This window comes from Eimeria necatrix, genomic scaffold (assembly GCF_000499385.1).
Source record: "Eimeria necatrix Houghton genomic scaffold, Enh_scaff108, whole genome shotgun sequence".
In the NCBI taxonomy this organism is placed as follows: domain Eukaryota; phylum Apicomplexa; class Conoidasida; order Eucoccidiorida; family Eimeriidae; genus Eimeria; species Eimeria necatrix.
The window spans coordinates 35,001-52,454 of NW_013654845.1; the positions used below are offsets into that span (position 1 = coordinate 35,001).

A 17,454-nucleotide genomic window follows, 5' to 3' on the forward strand; every position below is an offset into this window, starting at 1 on the left:
AGCAGCAGCAGCAGCAGCAGCAGCAGCAGAATCTAGCAGCAGCAGTAGCAGCAGCAGGAGCAGCAGCTTGAGAGTCAGGCCCTGTTTATTTGCTGATGAGTTCTGTTCTTCTACATTGCTGCATGCTGCTCGGCCGTTGCAGCTGCTGCTCTCGTTGCTTTTAGTGCTGCTGCTGCTATTGCTGCTGCTGCTGCTGCTGCTGCTGCTGCTGCTGCTGCTGCTGCTGCTGCTGCTGCTCTTGTCTTCCTTTCGCTTCTGGCTTTCTGCACAAAAGCAAGTGCAGCAGCTGCTGCTTCTGTTCAGGTGCCCTGTGCTTCTGCGGTGTCTGTACACCCGGAGGTGCTGCTGCAGCAGCGCTTTGGCCCTGAGCTGCTGCTGTCGGACGGCGAAGCAGCAGACGACATTTTGTGTATTTTTCACCATTTTTTTTGCTTTTTTCTTCTAAAAAGAATTAAAATAATTAATTATTTGAATAATATTGCAAAAGAATTAAAAACGGAGTCTTTTTTGTCCTTTTTCGGGTCTTTTCTCCCTTTTTCGCGCAAGCGCAGCAGCTTGAGCCTTGGCTTTCCTCTTGCCGCGTTTCTGTCTTCTCTTTGTCTTTTTGTCTTCTAAATTATCTTATTTTGATTTTATTTTTCTTTTTATTTTTATTTATTTTCATTTTTTTATTTTTTAATTCTTTTTTGTTTTATTTATCTTCGAAATGAACTCTGACACTCGCGCTCGCGTCTGAGCTGTATGTACAGCCCAGCCGCCTTCAAGTTGCCAAATTGCGCTTTTTCTCATATGGATTTTTTTGGTTTAATTGTCTCTTTTTCATTATTTATTTATTTATTTATTTATTTATTTATTTATTTATTTATTATTTATTATTTATTTATGTGTTGTTCATGTCTGTGGCTTTCAGCTGCAGCAGCGCTGCAGCTGCCGCACGGCGCTGTGCTGCTGGTGGATGAGCCGAAGTCTTTGGAGAGAAAGGAAATAGATATCTTTTTGGAGAAAAAGGCAGCAGCAGCAGCAGCAGCAGCAGCAGCAGCAGCTGGTGGTGCTGCTGCTGCTGCCCCAGCGGCGGATGCTGAAGCCGCCGCTGCGCAGAAGAAGCAGCAGCAGCAGCAGGAGCAGCAGAAGCAACAGCAGCAGCAGCAGCAGCGGCGGCAAATCGGAAAGAACATTAGTGCGCTGCAGACGCTGGTGGGTGTTGTTTGTGGCTCTGCTGCTGCTGCTGCTGCTGCTGCTGCTGCTGCTGCTGCTGCTGCTTCTGTTTGCATGCAAACCTTGGCCTTTGAATAAATAGGATTTTCTCAGTTTTTAATATTTTATTTAAATTTGTTTTAAATTTGTTTTTAATTTAATTCATTTCACTTCGTGGCGAATTTTGCTGCTGCAGCAGCAGCAGCAGCTAGCGCGGCCGCGTGGCAGTCCCACGGCTGTTCAATTACAAGAATTGCTGCAGCATTTTATTTTGCTTTAATTAATTTTAAATAATTTTAATTTATTTTATTTTATTTTATTTTATTTTAATTAATTTTATTTTATTTGTTTGCTGCGTGTGCGTCGGCCCCACAGATTGCTGAGGGGGCTGTGCCTTATGACTTTGTTGCTGCAGTTCATTCAATTTGCTGCGACTGCGCTGTGCTGCTGCTGACGCACAAGTATTCCTTTTCCCACTTCAACCAACTTATTCAAGTGCCCCTTTTGCCCAGACGCAGCAGCAGCAGCAGCAGCAGCAGCAGCAGCAGCAGCAACAGCAGCAGCAAAAGCAGCAGCAACGACAGCAGCAGCAGCAGCAACAGCAGCAACAGCAGCAGCAGCAGCAACAGCAGCAGCAGCAGCAGCAGCAGCAAAGTGAGCTGCAACGGAGACGCAGATGCAGCAGCAGCAGCAGCAGCAGCAAGAGAGTTTGTTGCTGCAGCAAGAGGAGGCCGCGGAGCTCTTCGCCTCGAAGTTGGTTTGAGCGAAACAGCAGTTTCGGACTTCGTGAAAAAACGCCAATTGTTCGAAGACGTTTCTTGTGCGTTTAATTAATTAATTAAATTAATAATTAATTAATTATTTAATTTAAATAATTAAATTAATTATTTAATTAAATTAATTATTTATTTTATTTAATTAATTAATTGCTGGGCTGTTCACTGCTTTTGCCGCTGGTTATGGAGCAGTTTGTCTATTTGGCTTTTTGAAGCAACTTCAAAGTTCAGTTTTGCTGCTGCTGCTGCTGCTGCTGCTGCTGCTGCTGCTGCTGCTTCGGATTTGTGTCTCAGTCTCATTTTGCTGCTTCATTGCTGCTTCTTCTGCTGCACTTTTATTTTCTTTTTTTCATTTTTTAAATATCTAATTTTAAAAAAAAATTTAATTTTTGTAATTTGCATTTTGCGGATTATTTGGCTGCTGCGGCGTCCCGCAGCAGCGGCGGCGATGTAGAGAGCTTTTTCAATTTTAATTGAATTCAATTTTTAAATTAAATTAAATTAATTAAATTAAATTAAATTAATTAAATCAAATTAATTAAACTGAATTAAATTGTTTTATTAATTTGTTTTCTTTTTGTGGTTTAAATGCAGCAAATGACTTCGAGCGGTGGCTGCTGGTCGCGGGGGCCGTGGCTGCGTCTTGGGGAAGTTTCATAAAAAAAGAAAAAGTTGAAAAACTTGAAAAAGAAAAAGTTGAAAAAGAAAAAGTTGAAAAAGAAAAAGTTGAAAAGGAAAATGTTGAAAAAGAAAAAGTTGAAAAAGTTGAAAAAGTTAAACTTGAAAAAGTTGAAAAAGTTGAAAAGGAAAATTCAAGTTTGGTTTCGTCTTCGAATTTCGGCGAAGACGAATTTGACGTTTTGATTTGCCAGCAACACTGGGCGAAGGCGCAAGAGCTGGAAGACGAGCGCAGAAGAAGAATTCGAAGTTTAAAGTTGAGAAATGAATTATTAAAAGAAAAAGAAGACACAAAAGACCAAAAAGAAACGAAAAATGAAATAAATCACCAGCTCAACGCCCTCCTCGCCGACGCGGAAAAGCTCGCGCTGAACTGAGGTGTACGTACACCGCAACTTGGCACGTACACCCCAAGCTGTACGTACACCGCAAGCTACAGCGAAACTCGGAACGTCTTTGAGGGCGATCACAATTGCAAATCAATTAATTAATTGCAAATATTGCTAAAAAGGACTCGCGGGCGGAATGCGGGGAGGCTCTTTTCGATTTGAATTTCAATTTGCTGCGAACGCCGCTGCGGTGTACGTACACCGCAGCGCAGCGGCGTTCAACTAGGGAATTCCGTTTTGCAAATTCAATTTCATTTTTCTTCGTTTTTGGGCCAGAGGCGTCGGCTGTGCCCTCAAACTTAGCCAAAATTCTGAATTTTGCAAAGTTCGGCATTATGGACTTCACTAAAACAATTTTGTTTCCTTTTTTTTCTTCATCTTTTCGGCGAAGCCGCGGCGACTCGGCCACCGGGAGGCGCCATTGCAAGCCGATTTAAATGTCTTGGTTTATTTTTAGTTTATTTAAATCTTTCTTTTTGCTTTTTTTCTTTTTAATTTCAATTTAACTGCAGTTTCCCCTCAGATCGCCTCCGTTGGTGGCTGGGGAACTACTCGAGACTCGGAGCGCGCAAGCGGAAGATCGCGGGGGAAGTTGTCTTTTTTTGTTTTTTAAAATTTGAAATTTGAATTAATTTTGGAAATTATTTCAATTAAATGGCATTTAATATTTTTTTAGCGACGAGTCTGCGGCGAAGTCCGCAGTCGGCAACTGCGAAGAGCTGCAGCAGAAGATCTGTTGGAAAGCTGCTTTGAAGAGATCTCGAAAGGCCCCAAAGTATTCAATTGGAGTTTTAAAACATTTAAACTTTCTTTTGTTTTCAATTTTCCTTTTATTCGACTTTTCCTCTTTTCCGTTTTCCACAATCAGATCGGGCTGTACATACACCGCAGCGCCCTGCGGTGTACGTACAGCCCCGCCTCCCCGCAGTCTTCCAGTTCGCTTTTCAGTTTCAAAAACTTCAAATTAAAATCCAAAATAAAAATACTTTTTGCTCCTCTTCTTGTCACTTGCGGCTCGCCCGCGGCTCCCGAGAGCCCAGGGGGCCCTCAGGGTCTAGGGTTTAGTGTCTAGGGTTTAGGGTTTAGGGTTTAGGGTTTAGGGTTTAGGGTTTGGGGCTCAAATTTCATTTTTCCTAAACTAATTTGCTGCAGCTTCTTTTTTATTTCCCCGCTCTATGCTGCCCCTCATTGAGGCGGCGCTGGGCCGCAGCTGGGGCCCCCGGGGGCCCCCCTTGCTGCAGCTGCGCCCCCGGAGGCCCCTGGAAGCAGCAGCAGCAGCAGCAGCAGCAGCAAGGACAGCAGCAGCAGCAACAGCAGCAGCAGCAGCAACTGCGAAGACACCGCTCACGCTCTCTTCGGGCGAAGGCAGCCTGGCCGTAGCGGGAGCGCGCGTGGCCCTCAGCAGCAGCAGCAGCAGCAGCAGCAGCAGCAGCAGCAGCAGGGGGGCGGCGCGTTTGCTGCACAATGTTCCTGCTGCTCCTGGGGACCGCGCTGCTGCTGCTGCGCTGCTGCAGCAGCCCGCAGAGCTGCTGCAGTTCGCCTGCAGCAGCGCAGCACACGACCTGGCGACGCTGCAGCAGGTGCTGCAGCAGCTAGCGCGGGCGAGCCGCGGCGCTGCTGCTGCTGCTGCGCTGCAGCAAGACCCGCAGCAGCAGCAGCAGCTGCAGCAGCTGCTGCAGCAAATCGGACTTTTGCTGCCAGAAGCAGATGGCCGGCTGCTGTCGAAGATCGCCAGCTCTTTGGCTCTTCTCCGAATTTCTAATTTGGCCACGCAGCAGGTTAGTTCATTTAATTCATTTAATTCATTTAATTCATTTTAATTCATTTAATTCATTTTAAATCATTTTAAATCATTTTAAATCATTTTAAATCATTTTAAATCATTTAAATTCATTTAAATGGATTTAAATGGACTTTATTTCACTTTAATTCGTTTTAAATTCATTTAAATCCGTTTGCTGCCGTTTAAATCCACTTTGCTGCGCTCCAATTCTTCCGACCTGCTGCTGCTGCTGCTGCTGCTGCTGCTGCTGCTGCTGCTGCTGCTGCTGCTGCAGCTGGCGTCGCAGCTGGGCCGGGAGGTGGTGGCTCGCGGGGACAGTTTGTCTCCGCGGGCCTTAGCTGCTGCTGCTGCTGCTCTCGCGCTGCTGCAAGTGCGGGACTCGGAGCTGCTGCAGTTCGTGTGGGGCCAAGTGCAGCAGCAGCAGCAGCAGCTGCTGCCGCAGGACTTGTGTCTGCTGCTGCATGCAATGCGCCGCTGGGGGGCCTACAGCCGCAGCACTTGCGATTTGCTGCTGCAGCGAATGAGCGAAGAAATCAACTCCTTCACTGCAGCAGACGTCACTGCTGCTGTCGACGCCCTCGCCGCCATGGGGTCCGCGAGGGTTTAGGGTTTAGGGTTTAGGGTTTAGGGTTTGGGGTTTGGGGTTTAGGGTTTAGGGTTTGGGGCTGGGGTTTAGGGTTTGGGGTTTGCGCGGTGGCTGGCAGCGCTGAAAGCTGCTTTCGCCTGCTGCGCACGTCTTCGCCCTGCAGTCGAGGGTTTAGGGTTTAGGGTTTAGGGTTTAGGGTTTAGGGTTTGGGGTTTGCGCAGGCTGGCTCGGGGCTTTTTGCTGCGGCAGCTGAGTTCGCTGGCCTTTGAAAATCTGCACAAGTTCAACCAGCAGCAGCTGCTGCTGCTGCTGCGGTCTTTGGCGCGGCTGCGCTTCCTCACCCCCGCGAACTGCGACACTTTGCTGCAGCACTTCCGAATCGACTGCAGCACGCAGCAGCAGCAGCAGCAGCAGCAGCAGCAGCAGCAGCAGCAAGGGTGGAATCCCCACAGAAGCGCCATGCTGCTGGGGGGCCTCGCCCTCTGCGACTTGGGGCCCCCTCACAGCGGCATTTTGGATTTGCTGCTGGAGCTGCTGCAGCACGTGGAGCAGGCGCTCCCAGCAGCAGCAGCAGGTGCTGCTGCTGCTGCTGCTGCTGCTGCTGCAGCTCCTGCTGCTGCAGCACGACACCCCACGCTGGGCATCGCCGCCTTGGTGGAGGCCGCCTACGCAATTTGCTACTTCCAGCTTCAAGGTAAGCAGCAGCAGCTGCTGCTGCCGCTGCTGCTGCTGCAGCAGCAGCTGCTGCTGCTGCTGCTGCTGCAGCAGCAGCAGCAGCAAAACGACAAGAGGAGACAAGCGAGAGCTGATTTGCTTCCCAGTGAATCCTCAAACCCTAAACCCTAAACCCTAAACCCTTTTCTTCTTTGCTGCTGCTGCGACAGATAAGGCGAGTTTGCTGCAGCGGCTGCTGAATGAAATATACTCGAAGCCGGTCTCCAGAGACAGGTGCGCCCAGCAGCAAACCCTAAACCCTAAACCCTAAACCCTAAACCCTAGGGCTTCAGTCCCAGGGCCTTTCTGGGGCGCAGCGGGCTTTGCAGGGAGCAGGAAGTTGGGAATAAATGGAAATGAATTTAATTAATTAATTAATTAATTAATTAATTAATTATTAATTAATTAATTAATTAATTAATTATTAATTAATTAATTAATTAATTAATTAATTTTGTTTTGAAACAGAAATTTGCTAATGAAAATTCAAGAAATTCAAAAGACAGCAGAACTCGAACTGCGCAGCTGCAGCAGCCAAATGCCTTTGGCGTGGCGGACGGCCTGCGAAGAGGCAGGTGGGGTTGTTGTGTTTTTATTTTATTTAATTTAATTTAATTTAAATTAAAAGTTTAAAAAGCAATTTAATTCTTTTTATTCATTTGCTGCGATAAATTGAACCTTTTAGACGCCTGCAGCAGTTCGTTTTGCTGCGAAATCCCTTTTGTTGTTCATTTCGAAGTTCCCAAGCAAGTACTGCTGCTGCTGCTGCTGCTGCTGCCGCTGCTGCTGCTGCTGCTGCTGCTGCAGCGCGGCAGCTGCAGGACCGGCAGGAGACCAGTGGTCTGCATGCAGAAGTGGCGCTGTGCCTGGAGCTGCTGCGGGGCCCCTACCGGCTGCAGCTGCAGCGCAGCAGCAGCTGCGGCGGCTACCGAGTGGACTTCTTTGATGAAGAAACGAAAATAATTGTCGAAGTGGAAATGATTTACAGACACGCTCCGTGCAGGCTCAAGCACAGGCAAGCAGTTCTTTGCGGGGCGGACTGCGCGGAAACTTGAATTCCGAGGCGAACTCTGGCGGAAACCGAACTTAATTGAACTTAATTGAACTTAATTCTGCATTCTGTTGAACGAAAATGCAAAATTAAACGCGGAAACAGAAAAAAGCAGCGAAAAAGGAGCCAAAAAACCGAATAAAAGTCGAAAATGAAAAAGTTGCAAAAGCTGAACTTGTGCTGTTGCTGAGGTGTACAGACACCTCAACTTGCAAGGCTTTCTGCCCGTCACCGTCGAGTACTGGCAGTGGCGGCGCTGCCGCTCCGAGGTGAGTTTAAAACATTTTATTTGCATTTAAAAGCAAAATTAAATCCAAAAAGAATTAAAATGCTTTTTAAATCATTAAATTCGACCGGAATTTCAGTTTGCTGCCTTTTTCCTGCCCCGCCTTTTGGCTGGCTGGCTGCCCGCTGCCAATCTTTGCGTCTTTTTGTCTATTCATTTTTATTTTTCTTTTTATTTTATTTTTATTTTATTTATTTTTATTTTTATTTTTAAAATAAACTTTTCGCTTTGCGCGCAGGAGGAGCAGCTGCTGTACCTGCAGCAGCGGCTGACGCCCGCGCTGCAGCAGCTGGGCCGTCTGCAGCAGACGCAGCTGGCTTAGTCTTATTCTTTATTTGCTGCTTCATTATTTCTTTTAACTTTCTTTTATTTAATTTACTCCATTCATTAAATACTTTCTTTTAGTCCATTTATGCCATTTATTACTATTTCTTTTATTCAATTTACTCCATTTATTAAATACTTTCTTTTAGTCCATTTATGCCATTTATTACTATTTTTTGTTAGTCCATTTATGCCATTTATTACTATTTCCTTTTAATCCATTTATGCCATTTATATGTACCATGCATATAGTAATATATATTTATTATATATATTATATATATAGTAATATGTAATATATATTTACTACAAATATATATATTATATATTATAGTAATATGTAATATATATTTAATACATACATATATATATAGGAATATATAACATAGGTTTATTTTATACATATTATATATATAGTAATATATAATGTATATTTATTATAATATATATTTGTATATATAGTTATATATAATATATATATTATATATACATATATAGTAATATATATAATATATGTATATATATATATATATATACATATATGTACATATATATATATATATATATAAGGCTATTAAGCAAAGCTAGGAGTTCCAAATTGCTACTAGACTGCAGAGCTCTTATTACAAGGACTAAGTACAATTTGTTTATTATTTTTATTTTCAAATAAAAATAATAAAATAAATTGTTTTAAATTCGAAAATAAAATATTTATTTTCTTTTTTCGATTTATTCCTGCTTCTCATTATCTCGGATTGCAGCTGCAGCAACAAGACAGCGGGAGCTGCTGCTGCAGCGTCTGCTGCTGCAGCGTCTGCTGCTGCAGCGTCTGCTGCTGCAGCGTCTGCTGCTGCAGCGTCTGCTGCTGCAGCGTCTGCTGCTGGTTGTTGCCTTTTTGGATTTTGCTGTTCGGTAATTCAAATGAGACAAAAAGGCCTTTTTCTCCTTTTAGTTTAGTTCTATTTGAATTTTAATTTAATTTAAATTCAATTTTAATTTGATTATATTGTTTAATTAGTTTGGAAAAACAGATGCTTTCTTCTTCTTTTCTCTTTAAAGTGCAACAAGGCTTCTTGCTTGGATCTGCTGCTGCTGCTGCTGCTGCTGCTGCTGCTGCTGCTGTGGTGCTTGGCCCCGCTGCGGGGCACAAGAAATGGCAAAGTTTGATGGAATTGAAACGAAATGTATTTTAGTTTTAATTATTTTGAATTAAATAAATGAAAGAGAAGAAGAAGCCGCTGCAGTGAATGGCAGCAGCAGAAGCAGCAGCTGCCTGGTCACCCAGACAGCTGCTGGTCTGCCAGTCGGCTGCAGCTGCTGCTGCTGCTGCTGCTGCTGCGGATTAGAAGGCATTTTGTGCTGTTTTCTGAATAAAAATAAATTGAATGAATTCTAACAGCTCATTAATTTGAAAATTGAAATAATTTAGAGAGAAAAAGCGGAAAATTGGGCCTTCTGCAGCTGCAATGAGACCCAAAATGCGCCGCCGCCGTTCAACTTTCTTGCATGCCCATTTCCCACAGCCCCGGTGTCGGCAGTTCATTTGCGTTGCCTCTCAAGAAGCGAAAAAAGTATTCAAAAGTTTTAAATTGAAAAAAAGGAACTTTTTGTTCCATTTAACTTTAAAAAAATATCAAAAACAGCCTCATGAGGCGCGCTGCAGTCGCGCTCCGCCGCAGAGTGGGATCCTGGAACCTTCCGCCTTTTATTTTTCGAGTTTCTTCACTTGCTGATGAGCCTCTGTAGTTCTTTGCGGAATTTCCCTTTTAGTTTTCGAGTGGAGTCTTTTAAATTCGAAAAAGCGAAGTTTCGAGGGTTTGATTGATGGTGTTTGGAGTGGTCGTGGCGGCCGTGGGACAAACCCAGCCGGTTTTTTCCATCTTCTACACCCCCGAGGGAAATGACTCGCTGCGAATTGTGCGTCAACAAGTGAGTTTCGTTTGCAAGAATTCAAAAGTTGAATAAAAAGAAACAATTTGAATCAAAGGAGGCGTTTTGAGCGCGAGATCGCGGCAGCAGCGCCGGAAGAAAGCTGCTGCGGCTGCTGCAGTTCATGTTGCTGCTGCTGAGTCCGGGGGCGCGATCTGCGCAGTTCGGACTTATTTGCTTCGAAATTAATGAAATTAAATGTTTTAATTCTGCATTTGGGTCCTTTTAGTCCCCGTTTGCGGCGTTTTCCCAGGCGATCATCCGCCGCGTCGCGGACGACCACTCCTTCCAGCTGCAGTGCCTGCGCGGCGCGCAGCAGGCGGGCGAAGAGAAACTCAGCCAGCAAAAGACTGCAGCAGCAAACTCTGCAGCTTCGGGAACTTCTTTATTGGCCGCTTTAATCAGCAGTTCAGTTTCTGCACAGGAAGAGCTGCATGCGCCAGCGGGCGCCTGCAAGAGAAGTGCAGATTCCAAGCCCGGCAAACGGTGAACACCTTTCCTGGCCGGCTTTCTGGGAACTTTCTCTTTATTCTGTCTTTTTATTCTATTTCATTTCCTTCCACTTCATCTTTGCCCTTTCTTGTTTGTTTGTTCTTCTTTTCTCTCTTTTGCCTTCTCTTCTGCTGCCTGGCGCAGCTGGCAGTTCACGTTTTCTGAATTCTTGCTGCAGTTGCTGTTTTTTCCGGATTTTTGGGGCTTTTTTCGACTAATTAAATTAATTTTAAATATTTTATTCTTTTTAAATGCAGGCAATGGGCAGAAAGCGGCGTTTGCCCCGAAAACGGAATGCTAGAGGGTGTTTTGCTGCTGCCGATTTCCTCGCTGTTCAGCACTCCCAAGTTCGTGCTGTGGAAGCGCGTGGACGAGTTCGTTGGCCACTCAGTTAAAAAAGACTTTTATTTATTTCTTTTTGCAAATTTTAAATCGTTTTAATTCATTAAATGAAAACTAAATTGCCATTCCCTCCTTCTGCCTTCATTTGCCGTTTGCCAACAAGACGCCGCTCAGTAGCAGTTCAGAAAAGCGGAAAGCAGCAAAAAATTGCCATTTTTGCGGCTCTTTTGAACTGTTTCGCGTTTATTATTGAAATATTATTATTATTATTCATTATTATTAATTATTATTAACTATTATTAATCATTATAGCCCCTTTTGCCGCGTTTTCCGTCGGCTGCTGCAGGCTGCTGTACGCCGTGGTTTTGGACTTAGCCGAAAACTGCTTGCTGGCTTCCAACGCACTGACGCTCTTTATTCACATTCTTGCGGACATCTTCGGAGTTAAGACGGACTCAGCTCCTTTGTCGGATCTTGTGAGTTTTATTTCATCCAAAAGTGCCATTTGCTGCTCCAGTTGCTGCTTTGCTGCTCCAGTTGCTGCTTTGCTGCTCCAGTTGCTGCTTTGCTGCTCCAGTTGCTGCTTTGCTGCTGCAGTTGCTGCTTTGCTGCTCCAGTTGCTGCTTTGCTGCACCGGTTGCTGCTTGCTGCGTTCCAGCGACGCTCACATACCCCCCGCAGCAGCAGCAGCAGCAGCAGCAGCAGCAGCGGCAGCAGCAGCAGGGCTTGATTTCGCTTGCCAGCACCGCTGTTCGCTCTTATTTATCAGCTGAAAGTGTGGTTTTTACTTTTTTAATTCTTTTAATTCTTTTTTAATTCTTTTAATTCAAAAGCATAAAGATCTTTCTCTCTGGTGTCTGCAGCGGCTGCTGCTGCCTGCTGCTTCACTTTGTTTGCTATAGATGGTTTCGCTGCTGCTGCTGCTGCTGCTGCTGCTGCTGCTGCTGGGGGCTAGAGCTCGGGTTGCGGGGCTCATCTTTTCAAATTTGCTGCAGTTCCTGAAAAGGCCGGACGCGCTGCTGGTGACTCTGCACTATTTGCTGCCAGGTGGGCCGACTGCGCAGCTCTTTCTTTCAAAAAGCGAGGCTTTGCTGCTGCTGCTGCTGCTGCTGCTGTTTCGGAGCAGCAGCAGCAGCAACAGCAGCGTCAGCAGCAGCAGCAGCAGCATCAGCAGCGGCAGCAACAGCATCAGCAGCAGCAGCGGCAGCAGCAGCAGCAGCAGCAGCAGCAGTAGCAGCAGCAGCAGGTTGCTGCAGCAAAAGAAGTGCTGCTGCTTGTCCCATTTGCTGCGCTCAGGAGGCCAGTTGATGTTTTTGAATGTCTCGAGGGCTCAGCGGATAAAAGCTGATGTCAAAGATGCTCTTCGGCAGGCGACTCAGGGGGGGAAGCTGTGAGCGGCGGAGTCCGGAGTTGGTTTTTGCATTTTTTGAGGAAAAAAGAAGAAAAAAAAGTCCCAAGTACTTTAAAATCTTCTTTTCTTCTTTTTTAAACTCGCTTTCCGCAGCTTTCCCCGCGGATTCCACTAGGATCGCCGCGCGCACTTGTTGAATTGCAACAAATTCAACAACTCGGAAACTTGCACACTTCTGAAACTGCGAAGCAAACTCGAAGATAATGGACAAAACAGGAAGCAATAAACAAATTAATTATCGAATAGTCACAATAGAAGCAAAATAAAGCGAAAGAAAAGCCGCAAACACACTGAAGTAATTTCAATAAGCTGAAACTCCAACTGTTTCAAAGTGACGAGTGAGCCGCATTCATCAAGGAAATAAACCCTTTTGGAGGTGCTTTGTGGGAAATTAGACTTTAAAATAATTTTATTTATAATAAAAAAGAAAGTAAAGATAATTTGAGAGGGCTTTTTCTTCTTCATGGGCTTCTCCCTAGCCCGTTAAAGCTAGCTGGAGGGGGGCCACTCGTTCAATTTAATTCAGTTTAAATCCGTCTTTCTTAGCGCAGATCTTTCTTATTTCGTTTTTAATTTATTTTAATATTTTTTTGCATTTATTTTAACCGAGAAACAAATTAAATTAATTGAATTTGAGGCCGTGGCCGCTGCCGCGCCCGAGGGTCACCGCCCAGGGGTGACGCCTCCAGCGGGGGTTGTGGAAGAGGCCTGCTGCGCCGTTTGGCTTTCCTTGAACAGTTTTTTCAATTATATTTATTTAAAAAGTCTTTTGTGTTTAATTTGTTCAATATGAGAGGCATTTGGGTGAAAAGGGCGCACTGAACGCGGGGGCCGATGGTCACTCACAAGCCGGGAGGGAGCCGCTGCCGCATGCGTTCTTCCCGCGCCCACACTCTCGAAACTTGAATTGTTCTGCAAAAACTTCGTCTTTTTATTATTATATTTGTCGAAACAATTTAATTTATTTTGAAAAAGATCCAAAAAGAAGCTCCTTTGCCTTTTGGCGCCACTGGGGGTACCCAGTGGCAACGCCGCGGCGGCGAGTCTTGTTATTTGCATTGGAACATTTTAAGGCAAAAAAAGAGAAAGAAATCATTTTATTTCTTTTTAAAAGAGAGTGCAAATCTCTTATTGAAATGAGACGGCAAAATCTCTTTCAAATGGCACTCTGAAGAGCAGCACACACACTCCTGCTGTTGCTGCTGCTGCTGCTGCTGCTGCCTCCTCTCTTTGCTGCTGCAGCGCGAAACTTAACTTAGTTTTATCTGCTGCCTCTTTTCTGCAGCAGCAGATTCTCTCATTAGTTGGCAGAGGCAGCCGGAAGGGATGCGCAGAGTACCTGCAGCTCGTCTAGGGTTTGGTTGAGATGCTGCAGCAGCAGGATCAGCGCGACCAGCAGCAGCAGCAGCAGCAGCTGCTGCCGCAGCAGCAGCAGCAGCAGCAAGAGGATGAACTCCAGGCGCTGCTCGAGCCTTGTGCTCTGATCCCTGGTAAGCCTACGGCTCCGCAGCTCCTTGCTGCTGCTCTTCGCGTCCTTGCCACAAGTTCCCCTGCTGCTGCTGCTGCTGCTGCTGCTCTTGCTGCTATTGCTGCTGCTGCTGCTGCTGCTGCTGCTGCTCTTGCTGCTATTGCTGCTGCTGCTGCTGCTGCCTTCGCGCATCCCCAGCTCCTTGTGGGTACCGTTTGACGCCCCTTTCGCCTGCCCCGTTCCCGCTGCTGCCGCCACCGCCGCTGCTGCTGCTGCTGCTGCCGCTGCTGCTGCTGCTGCTGCTGCTGCTGCTGCTGCTGCTGCTGGCAGATAGCCACTTGCTGCTGGTGGCCAGCGGCTGCGTGGAGGCCGTGGAGCTGTGGGGCAACAGAGGCGGAGTGGTTTGCCGCTACGCGATGGTGGCGGGCAGCGACTGGCAGCAAACTTGGGTGGGCAGAAGTGGCATTAAGTGGCATTAATTAATTCAAACTGCTGCTGCTGCTGCTGCTGCTGCTGCTGCTGCTGCTGCTGCTGCTGCTGCTGCTGCTGCTGCTGCTGCTGCTTGCTGCTGCTGCTGCTGCTGCTGCTGCTGCTGCTGCTGCTGCTGCTGCTGCTGCTGCTGCTGCTGCTGCCTGTTGTACTGGGGCTCGGAAACGCGGCTTCAAGAACGGCAGCAAGAACCGCCGCAGCAGCAGCATTACTACGGGCAGCAGCAGCAGCAGCAGCAGCAGCAACAGCAGCAACAGCAGCAATAGCAGGAATAGTGGAAATGGCGCTGATAATGATAGTTGAAATAACTATAAATTAATTAATTGATAATAATAGCAATGATTTAATAATGATAATGGCAACAATTGTTAAAACAATTATAAATTAATAATAATAGTAATAATTTAATAATGTTAATGGCAGAAAAAATAGCTGCAGAAGAAATATCAAAAGCATGCAGCAGCAGCAGCAGCTGCTGCTGCACCGCTGCAGGCAGAATGAGCAGCTAGCAGCTAGCCATCCACCTAGCAGCAGCTAGCTATTCAGCTAGCAGCAGCTAGCCACCCAGCTAGCTGCTGCTAGCCCTCCGCCTAGCAGCAGCTAGCTATTCAGCTAGCAGCAGCTAGCCACTCAGCTAGCTGCTGCTAGCCATTCACCTAGCAGCAGCTAGCTATTCACCTAGCAGCAGCTAGCCACTCAGCCAGCAGCAGCTAGCTATTCAGCTAGCAGCAGCTAGCCACTCAGCCAGCAGCAGCTAGCGATAGGCTTGTAACAGCTAGCCACTCAGCTAGCTGCAGCTAGCCACTCAGCTAGCTGCAGCTAGCCACTCAGCTAGCTGCAGCTAGCCACCCAGCTAGCTGCAGCTAGCCACTCAGCTAGCTGCAGCTAGCCACTCAGCTAGCTGCAGCTAGCCACTCAGCTAGCTGCAGCTCGCCACTCAGCTAGCTGCAGCTAGCCACTCAGCTAGCTGCAGCTACAGCTAGCCACCCAGCTAGCTGCAGCTAGCCACTCAGCTAGCTGCAGCTAGCCAGGGGTTTTGTGCGTGGCTCAGGGCCTCGGGAGCGGCCTTTCCCAAGAGAGCCGCAGCAGCTACAGCAGCAGCAAAGTGGTGCTGAACTTTCCCTTCCATGCTGCTTTTAAGGTGAGCAGCAGCAAAATGAAGCAGCAGCAGCAAGAGCAGCAGCAGCAGCTGCTGCTGCAGCTCTGCATGCAGCAGCAGCAGCAGCAGCTGCTGCTGCTGCTGCAGCTCTGCATGCAGCAGCAGCAGCAGCAGCGGCAGCAAATGCTCGCCCCAGGGCCCACCCACTGCAGTGTACATACACCCGAAGCGGCGCCCCACAGACCGCCTCTGAACTTCAGCAGCAAAATAATTAAAATGAATTTTAAAAGAAATTCAATTCAGACTTTCAATACTAGTGCTAATAATAATAATAATAATAATAACAATAATAATAATAATAATAATAAATAATAATAATAATAATAATAATAATAATAATAAATAATAATAATAATAATAATAAATAATAATAATAATAATAATAATAATAATGAATAATAATAATAATAGAACTAATAATGGTAAATAACAATAAATAAAAAACGATAATAAACAATAATAAAAACGACAATACAAGCAATGGTAAAACTAATACAAACAAATCCAAGTAATAATAATACTAATAATACCAAGTAATGGCAGTAATACTAATGGCAAAACTAGCAACATCTAATAATAATAATAATACTAATAGAACTAATACTAGCAGTGGCAGTAACACTAATGGCAAAACTAGCAACATCTAATAATAAAACTAATAGAACTAAAACTAGCAGTAATAATAATACTAATAATACCATTACTAGTAATGGCAGTAACACTAATGGCAAAACTAGCAACATCTAATAATAATAAAACTAATAGAACTAAAACTAGCAGTAATAATAAAAGTAATAGAACTAAAACAGTAAGCAGTAATAATAAAACTAATGGCACCATTACTAGCAGTAATAATAAAACTATTAGAACTAATACTAGCAGTGGCAGTAATACTAATGGCAAAACTAGCAACATTTAATTAATAATAAAACTATTACTAGCAGTGGCAGTAATACTAATGGCAAAACTAGCAACATCTAATAATAATAATACTAATAGAACTAAAACTAGCAGTAATAATAATACTAATAGAACTAATACTAGCAGTGGCAGTAATACTAATGGCAGGACTGGCAACATATAAGTAATAATAAAACTATTAGTATTAATAATAGTAATGGCAATAACACTAATGGCAGGACTGGCAACATCTAATAATAACACTGACAGTACTAAAACTAGCAGTAATAATAAAACTAAAAGTACTAATAATAGCAGCAATAATAAAACTAATAGTACTAATAATAGCAGCAATAATAAAACTAATAGTACTAAAACTAGCAGCAATAATAAAACTAATAGTACTAAAACTAGCACTAATAATAAAACTATAGTACTAAAACTAGCACTAATAATAAAACTAATAGAATTAATAATAGTAATGGCAATAACACTAATGGCAGCACTGGCAAAATCTAAGTAATAATAAAACTAATAGAACTAATACTAGCAGTAATAATAAAACTAATAGTACTAAAACTAGCACTAATAATAAAACTAAAAGTATTAATAATAGTAATGGCAGTAACACTAATGGCAGGACTGGCAACAAAGGCAAAAGAAGCAAAGGGGTTGTGTGGGGCGGCTGCAGGGCACAAGTCCCTACGGGTGGCCTCGAATGGCGTTTTGCTTTTACGGCCGCGACTGGTAGGAAAGCTGGGGTGTACGTACACCCCACGCGCAGCAAAGAGTGGGGTGTACGTACACCCCAGCTTTGCTCCGCAGCTTCAAGTCCAAAGCCTTTCCACTCTTTGCAACTCCAAACGCCCCCTCACGTGTACAGACACCCCAGCTCTTGGGGTGTACAGACACCCCGGCAACTGGGGTGTACGTACACCCCAGAAATTCAGGTGTACGTACACCCCGTTGTGCGCAGGCTGGGGCGGCAAGTGGTGGCGGGCTACGCGCAGGCGACTATACCTCTTCAGCCGGGGCGGTGGGTGGAAACTGGAGTTTAAAAAGGATTTAATGGATTAAAATTGATTAAATTAATTTAATTTGTCGAATTATTTCCTTTTATTTCTCCTTTTCCACTTCATTCCACCATTTCGACTTCGCGCGCGTGCCTGAGGTGTACAGACACCGCAGAACGCTCCCCGTCTACGCCATCGTCGAGTCTTCCGCCACTTTAAGACTTCTCGCGTGGCTGAAAGCCCAAAGGGCGGAGTTCATTGACCTCCACACGGCAGCCAGGACTCAAGGCCGGGAAGGTGGGCCCGCAGCCCGCGCAGCAGCAGCAGCAGCAGCAGCTGCTGCTGCAGCAGCTGCTGCTGCAGCAGCAGCTGCTGCTGCAGCAGCTGCTGCGGCGGCAGCCACGCTCCTGCACCAGCAGCAGCTGCTGCAGCGGCAGATTAGCGGCAGCTGCTCCCGCCGGTGCAACTTT

The 17,454-nt window shown here is 45.4% G+C and overlaps 4 protein-coding genes across 4 annotated transcripts in view; all 4 read left to right on the plus strand.

The window, feature by feature from the left end:
• Window positions 1-3,025, plus strand: part of ENH_00002840 (hypothetical protein, conserved) — a gene marked incomplete at both ends in the record, with an annotated part of 6,818 nt that extends 3,793 nt beyond the window's left edge. Inside the window, 4 exons of the mRNA XM_013583978.1 lie at window positions 304-409; window positions 911-1,194; window positions 1,570-2,014; window positions 2,565-3,025. Of these exons, the coding sequence (XP_013439432.1) occupies window positions 304-409; window positions 911-1,194; window positions 1,570-2,014; window positions 2,565-3,025 (1,296 nt within the window). The remainder of the gene's footprint in view (window positions 1-303; window positions 410-910; window positions 1,195-1,569; window positions 2,015-2,564) is intronic.
• A 1,187-nt stretch (window positions 3,026-4,212) lies between these two features.
• On the plus strand, window positions 4,213-7,779 carry ENH_00002850 (hypothetical protein, conserved; the record flags this gene model as incomplete). The annotated part of the gene is made up of 8 exons (XM_013583979.1): window positions 4,213-4,815; window positions 5,095-5,411; window positions 5,628-6,100; window positions 6,291-6,354; window positions 6,589-6,695; window positions 6,928-7,117; window positions 7,371-7,440; window positions 7,696-7,779. 8 exons carry the CDS (start codon window positions 4,213-4,215, stop codon window positions 7,777-7,779), a joined length of 1,908 nt encoding a protein of 635 aa, XP_013439433.1.
• A 1,826-nt stretch (window positions 7,780-9,605) lies between these two features.
• On the plus strand, window positions 9,606-11,938 carry ENH_00002860 (hypothetical protein, conserved; the record flags this gene model as incomplete). The annotated part of the gene is made up of 6 exons (XM_013583980.1): window positions 9,606-9,710; window positions 9,964-10,196; window positions 10,460-10,576; window positions 10,891-11,020; window positions 11,540-11,591; window positions 11,841-11,938. The coding sequence occupies 6 exons, from the start codon at window positions 9,606-9,608 to the stop codon at window positions 11,936-11,938; spliced, it is 735 nt and encodes a 244-aa protein (XP_013439434.1).
• Window positions 11,939-13,321: 1,383 nt separating this feature from the next.
• Window positions 13,322-17,029, plus strand: ENH_00002870 (hypothetical protein, conserved; the record flags this gene model as incomplete). The annotated part of the gene is made up of 5 exons (XM_013583981.1): window positions 13,322-13,445; window positions 13,754-13,872; window positions 14,964-15,053; window positions 16,663-16,718; window positions 16,948-17,029. 5 exons carry the CDS (start codon window positions 13,322-13,324, stop codon window positions 17,027-17,029), a joined length of 471 nt encoding a protein of 156 aa, XP_013439435.1.
• Window positions 17,030-17,454: the final 425 nt, after the last annotated feature.